The sequence below is a fragment of the Calidris pugnax genome, unplaced genomic scaffold (genome assembly GCF_001431845.1).
Source record: "Calidris pugnax isolate Ruff unplaced genomic scaffold, ASM143184v1 scaffold198, whole genome shotgun sequence".
In the NCBI taxonomy this organism is placed as follows: Eukaryota; Metazoa; Chordata; class Aves; order Charadriiformes; family Scolopacidae; genus Calidris; species Calidris pugnax.
In genome coordinates, this window is record NW_015090925.1 from 879,724 (window position 1) to 886,996 (window position 7,273).

General features: G+C 47.9%; 1 protein-coding gene across 1 annotated transcript in view; it reads left to right on the forward strand.

The window, feature by feature from the left end:
- Positions 1-6: 6 nt before the first annotated feature.
- TMEM130 (transmembrane protein 130) overlaps positions 7-7,273 on the forward strand; it is an 8,579-nt gene continuing 1,312 nt past the window's right edge. Inside the window, exons 1-7 of the mRNA XM_014951365.1 lie at positions 7-107; positions 1,650-1,940; positions 2,815-2,983; positions 4,068-4,237; positions 4,818-4,902; positions 5,931-6,133; positions 7,080-7,192. Of these exons, the coding sequence (XP_014806851.1) occupies positions 47-107; positions 1,650-1,940; positions 2,815-2,983; positions 4,068-4,237; positions 4,818-4,902; positions 5,931-6,133; positions 7,080-7,192 (1,092 nt within the window). The 5' untranslated portion in view covers positions 7-46. The remainder of the gene's footprint in view (positions 108-1,649; positions 1,941-2,814; positions 2,984-4,067; positions 4,238-4,817; positions 4,903-5,930; positions 6,134-7,079; positions 7,193-7,273) is intronic.

A 7,273-nucleotide genomic window follows, 5' to 3' on the forward strand; every position in this document is an offset into this window, starting at 1 on the left:
CGGGGGCAGCGCCCGGCCCCGCGCCCACAACGCCCGCACCCCGGAGATGCCGCTGCCGGTGCTGCCGGTGCTGCTGGTGCTGCTGGGCGCCCCCGGCCCGGCGGCAGGTAAGGAGGCGCCGCCGGTCGGGGCTGTCACCGCCGCCGGGCGAGGGGGGCGGCGGGGCGAGGGGACACGGCCGGGCTTGCCGTGGGGGGGAGCGGGGGGGATGGCCCTCTGCCCGGTGTCGCTAGCCACTACTGGGGATGCGGCGGAGGACACCCGGTCGCCACCCCGGGGGTCACTGCCAGGCGCTGGGAGCTGGTGCCCGCGGCGAAGCCGGGGCGTCCCGGGCTTTGCGGTTCTGACCCCAAAAACTGCGGGTGCGCTCCCCCAGAGCAGGGCCCATACCCTGCCTGGGCAACCGTTCCTCTTGCTGGGGTGGCCTCCCCGCACTGCGGAGAGAAGGGAGAGGTGGCAGAGACCCCTGGACTGGCTGAGATGTCTGTCCCCACCGGTGGCTCGCTGGGTGACCTTGGGTGAGCCACTGATCTCCAGCTGCGGCGGCTGCTGGGCCTCAGGATGGCCCTGGTTTGTGCAGCGCCTGATAACCTCCAAGGAGAAGTGCGAGATAAGCAAGAGGTAGTTGGCTGTTTTTTTCCCAAGTTCTGCTAAAACAAAGCCTGAATCTTCTAGAGACTGGAAACTTCTCTGTGCCAGATTTCCTCAAATCACAAGCATTTCTCTGTTAACTCAAAAATCTGAGCTGAGGGCTGTTCCTTGTCTTGTGAAATGGAAACAATGGAGTTCCTTCGCAGATATTGGTGTTACAATTATTTCTCACAGTCCATTTGCATCCAGATCTGCTCAGTACCTGCAATAAAACTTCTGGGAGTTTATTCCATGGAATAAAGCCCTTCTCAGCAGGGCTGCTCTCCATCCCTCCATCCCAGCCTCTGCTGACCCAGGGGCAGGACCCTGCACTTGACTTTGTTGAACCTCATGAGGTTCACCAGGGCCCACCTCTCCAGCCTGTCCAGGTCCCTCTGGATGGCAGCTGATCTGCCACTAAGGCATGGTAAAAGTCTCATTTACATTGGGACTTTTGGTTCTTTCCTGGAGAGGGATGTCAGCAGTGGACCATAGAGTAGAAGCAGCTGGTACTGAGGGCCTTTCTTCAGCCAGGAGAAAGGAGAGAGAGACTTGTGGGTCAAGAGAGCTGACAAAGGAATCTGTTGGATGAAATCTTACCCGAGTTTGAAAGTTCATTTTTTTAGGAAAGAGATTAGAGCTGAGCTTGACTTTCTTCCAGTAGCTGGAGTTTAGGGACCATGTTAGATCATTAGTGACACTGAACCTACAGCCGGTGCCCAGCTCTGCCTGTAAAATCTCCTCAAAGTTTCTGTGATGTTCTGGTCTGAAGCTCCCTTCTACTGTTAATGTTTCTAGGACCCGGTTTAATATGTTTAATGCTGCTTGTTTGAACTCCTCTGTACATGCAACAGGTTCTGTTCCAGGTTTTTCAATGGGAAAAAAAAAAGTGGTAAAGCTTTGGTTGGGATGAATGTCCTTGTGAGTCACATAACTACAGCTAACTACTTAAAATGAGTAAATAAATTTTTAAAAAATGCAATACAACACGTTTTGGTTGGTTTTTCTTCTTTCCACAGAGGAGCATGGTCTGGAAATAAGCAACAATGGCCCCATTACAACGGGAGCTCAAGCCACAGTTCACGCCAGTCTAAGAATGAAGAATGACAGCATCACGTCGAACTGGTATCACTTTAACTGGATTTATGCTCCTCTGATTCTGATGGAGAAATCCGAGCAGCAGTTTAGCTCCGTGATCCATGTGACCGGTGAATTTCCTGGGACTTTTCCTGTATCTGTCTGGGTGACTCACAGAAACTGCTGGTTGTGTCGGCCGGTTGCTAGAAATGTCACCGTGCTTCAGATCACAGGTAGAATGGCTTTACAGCTCATTTGTGTTAATTTACATCAGAATGCCTTTGCTGGCATCAGAAGAATGAAAGCCAGGTGTAAATATGACTTGTGCCAGCAGAGCTTGGTTTGTGTACCCTGAGGGTGGGCTGGGACAGGCGTGAGGGCCGTAGGGTACCTGTCTCCGTGCAGAGGGAGTGCGAGCTGCCGCCTGTCCCTGAGCCTGGGGAAACTGCCACAAACAGGGACCTCAGCAGCTGCAGCTCGCACCTCAGCGCTGCTCAGTGTCCTCCAGACACCTAAAACAACAACAACGCTTCCCGTCCCCATCCCCAGCACTTCCAGTCGAAGTTTGGGATGAGCAGGAGCAGTGACAATCCACTGGTTTTCCCTGTCGTGTGACAGAGCACAGTCCTGGGCCACCAGCACAACAGAGCCATCACGCTTCCTTTTAAAGCTCTGACTGAGCGTCCTGAAATTGGACGTGAAGTCACAGCTGCATTTCCAAACATTGCTAAGAGCAATTTCAGCTTACTGGGAATATTCATAACCATAAACATGTATTTTTTGACAAATTGACCAATGATGTGGTGTGGTTAACCAAATCTCCAACAGAGGGACTGACATGACATGTCATCTGACAGCTTCCCACACTCCCTTCTTTCAGAGACTCGTAACCACATCCCTCCCATTGTCTAACCCTAAATAAGTATTTCAGTCTCTCTGCTCACTAACACGTGCAACAACACAGAGTAATAGATATAAAATACACTTAACCGCTAAGACACAGCAAGACTTGTGCAGTACCTTTTACATAATGTTTTGATACTCACACAGAGCATGCCATGAAAGTGACGAGTGGTGTCATTCTTTCCCTACCCTATTATTCTGCAGAATTTATCACAGGGAATCTTACCATTGCCCAGATAGAAGACAGCAGATTGATCACACAGGATTCTAGTTCCTCCACCGGCACTGTGACCCGGATTTCTTTCTGTCTTCATGACCCAAGCCATTACTTCAAATCAGCATCGTTTGTCTACAGCTGGGATTTTGGAGACGGGTAGGTGTGGTTGTGTTGTTTGCTTCAATGAGTATTCAGGATGGCTACGATTCAGATGCTCATCTAGAGAAAAATGCTGAGTAAATCACAGGACACCTTGTCAGTTGGTACAGTCTGAGCATGTCAAACCAGGTGAATTATAAGAACTTTGGCATAGAAGTCACTGCACACTCACAAAAAGGTGATGTTTTAGAGGCCTACATTTCTTACAATACCCCTAAGTGTATACCTATATGCTGTATTACTGTGTGTGCAATGAGCTGAGCTGAACTGAACAAACTGGAAGAAGCAGCTTATTGTAAATTGTTACTTTAAAACATCATTGCACCTGCAGATCTCTATGAGCAGGTTGTTGTTGAATATGTGAATAATTTGTGTGCTGAGGGACAATGAAAGCAGCACACTGTCTTGTGGCTGGGCAGTGAGTACCTGTCACTGTCACCAGTTACCCAAAAATCCAACACCACTTCAGTGAGGAACTTCTGAAAATGGGTAGGTGTCTCAAATAACGGGGAGATCCACATGAACACACAGCTAATGCTTACCTAGTAACAAAACGGGGAGGGGAGGAAACCCCAACAAAGCTCATAACAGTCAGAAATAAAACCTTAAGCCACTCTGCAGTAGGGAAGAAAAAAGAGAGTCAGTTATTTTTCTTCAGTGAGGACAAATTTATGTCCAACGCGAATAAGTGTGTGCAAATAGAAATGTAAGCTTTAGTCTTTGAATACTGAGTTTCTTCTTTCTTTCTTTTCTTTTTCCTCCCTTCCCTCCCCTTACTGCTTGAGTTAGGTTATAGCCCACACCTGCTATAAATTCTGTTAATTATTTTAGCATTATCTTTCATTTCTTTGATTAAAAATGCATCAATATACTCTGGGTCTTTTACTGATGGTAGTTGTATTGGTAATGCCACAGATATTAATCCTTGTTGATACGGGCATTAAGCAGAGTTAGAATCACAGCCAGCTGTAGCGTTGTCTATAAAGACAATGTATTTGAGCTTGCTCCTTTTAAAATCAGAAATATGCAAGGATTTGGTAAAAGGCAATTTGGATTCTAAATCTTTTCCTATTACACACAGGGTTTATCAGATTACCAAGGAACCCTTTGTCTACTACAACTACTCTGCCATGGGGAACCGCACAGTGCACCTCAAAGTCGTAGCTGAATGGGAGCAAACTGGAAGCATCATACACGAAAGAGAAACAGTGCAGAAAACTGGTGATTTTACCACTGCCCTGGGGCTGCTGGGTAAGTATGAAACATTTTGCATCCTCAAACCAGAACTTGCTATATACGTACAGATGCAACCTCACTTTAATGTGATAACATGATAATACAACTTCAGCATTATGAAGAGTTCTAGTGCAGAAAAATCAGGGGAAATAGATAAAATCTTCTGTTTCTTTTTCATTTATCAAAAGTTTCACTGTTCTTTGTAAAACTCTCACATACAATTAAAACTTAAAATAAAATGTTTACCGTGAGTTTTGAAGGATTTGTTTGTTTAATTTATGCTGGCAATCCCTAAAAAATAAGCATTAGGAAAGTCTTATTGATTTGATCAGCTTCCAGACTAAATAAACACATAAGTAAATATGTAAAGGATTAATAAAATAGTTGATTATATGCTAAAAAGAAATCACAAAACATTCAGAAGCTTACGACAACTCTACCAGTAGGATTCCTGTTTGCGTGCAAGGCCGTGTTATTATTCGTGTGAGTGATGGAACTAAAATCTACAAACTCTATGAAAACAAAGCTTCACTGGAAAACCAGTTCATTTCAAGATTATAGGTGGAGCATGACACACTTATTTTCTTCCCCTCAGATGCTGTTAAAAGTGTTAACGTAGTGGGCTCCAGAGAGACCCATGTAATGGAAAACTTGAGTTTATCTCTTCATATCAACGGCACGTAAGTAGCAATTCAGGGAGTGGGTGGCACATTGGCAGGAGGGGAGCTGGAGATGGCACGCGAATAAATACAAACAGCCAAACCTGAGATCCCCAAAAGCAGGCTGGGCTGTAGGATGGACAGGGTTTGCCAGACTGACCTCCTGGCCACAGGACCCGGCCTGATGCAGGATCATTATGGTTCAAAAGCAATGACAAAGGCCTGAGAGACGGGTTATCAAAAACAAAGCTAGAAAATGAGCTAAACACATAAACATGCTGCTTTCTTTAGCAGGGAGTGTCTTAAAGAGATAAGGGACAAAATACTAGTAAGCCAGGGTAAAGAAAAGCTCTGTTTTCAGAATCAAAGTCCATAGCAGGTAAGGTGAATCCAAGCAGAATAAGCTGGAACAAGGCTCTGAAAGTGCAAATAAAAGTCATCAACTAGACATGGGGAGAAGACACATGGCCATAAAGTGGACAGGACCTAGATCACCTGATAGCAAATAAACCCCTTTTGTGATTGTAAGGGAGTACTGGGAGCCTTGCAACTGATTTACCTTCCCCAGCTAGGGGCCCGTTGGACAGAGCTCATCTTACATTCTGTCCACTTTGGGTTGTTGGGGTTTTTGAATCCGCAAAGCCTTGGATGTGCTTCAGGAGCACAGACAGTGATCTCTTCTGTGTGAGAAGAACAAAGAAAAAACAACCTTTACTCCCTCGAAGTGCAGGAAAAAAGATTCCTTTTTTCTTTATTGGAGAAGGAGTGAGGGGTTCTCTGGGCAGGGTGGCCTTCCCACGCCCCACGCAGGTATCGCTGGCGGCTGAAAGCCTTGCTGTTAGAGAAGCATCACAAGGAACGTCCTGAACTGACAAATACTATAAACTAAACAATTGAGCAGTTAATTAGTTCCCAATTTGTATTTAGAGTAACTTCATTATTTCCCGGATTACTGTGCTACTTTAACTGAGTGATTCATCAACTCTTAGCTGAAAGTTTTGCGAGGTTTTCACCCTGTGTTCTCTCCCTGGGCGCCGCCGTGGCCGCAGCCCGCCGCTGGCTGTCTGCTGGCTCATCAGGTCCCGCTGCGTCCCGCTGGAGGGTGAGGAATGCCGCCTGGTGCCCCTCAACGGCTCCTGCTACACCCTGCAGCACAGCTTCAGCGCGGCGGGACGGTACTGCCTCAGCCTGCGGGTGCAGAGCGGTGCCACCACCCTCCAGACCTACCGGCACATCCAGGTGTGGCCTCCAGGTGAGGGGGTGTCCCTGCTCAGGGGTGGCAGGGACAGTCGGGAGCCTGCGGATGGGCTTTCTGGGAGCTCTGTAGATCCCCACAAGCATAGGAAGCAGGAGGGATGAGGTGAGCCCACAGCGTGCCTCTGGAATTGCTCTGAGCTGCCCGCATCCTGCTGAACCCGTGCTCTCGAGAGCGTCTTGAAGCTGATGAGTTTCCTGGGAAGGCTGAGTTACTGAGATTACGTATTTTTCCCCTTAAATAGTCTGGCTTTTGCAGTTTAAGAGGATAACTGGGAAAACGTACACATCTGTAGCGCTCCTTCAGTTAAGCAGTCTCAATTCTAGTTTAGCTATGTTTTTTTTAAAGTTAGGTTTTCCTAGGCCTGCATTTCATGTCAGGTTTCTGTCCCCCCGCCAGCAGCCCCTGCTCCCCCAGGCACGCTCACACGTGCCCCTCCTGGGGCCCCTGGGAAGGGGTGAGGTGGCCGGTGAAAGGACCTGACCAGGACGGCCAGGCTGGCACAGGGGTGGGTGAACCCCCTCGCTGGGGGACAGCGCTTGGGCACGGAGGGGGCAGCTCACCCCAGAAGGCACCAGTGGGCGTCCAAGGCCAAGCGTGCAAGTCCTCATTGCTGGAGGCCGCTGGGAAGGTGAGGTTCCTTCCTGTGCTCTTGGGGTGCACAGCGGTGCCAGCACCCTGGGGAGTTAATCTGTGTCACTGGGTGAGGTTTTTAGGCTGTTCAAGGGAAAAGAGGGGTGGGAGAGACCCTCACAGCCCTGCATTCTCACTTCTGAGATTTCAGAAACACCTAAAGTGGCTGAAATATTTTTTTTTCTGTTACACACACATCTTTTGTTTTAAAAATACGAAAACTTCTCCCAAAGCATAAATTCCTTCTCCCTGTTGCCTCTTCTCAGTGCGTTGTATCACTCCAGGAATGTCCCCTTGTGCTCTTTCCTAGGGATCCACCCGGCTGTCTTTGTCCTGCTCTGCGTGGCTCTGGTGTCAGTGATGCTGGGACTGGTGCTGTACACGACCTTTCGAAGTAACACACAACAAAAAGATCTGGTGGAGGTATTTGGTTACTCTTTCTTTGAGCTGGGACAGTAATGAGATGCCTTTTGGCCATGTCCCTTCTTTTTTTTTTTTTTTTTT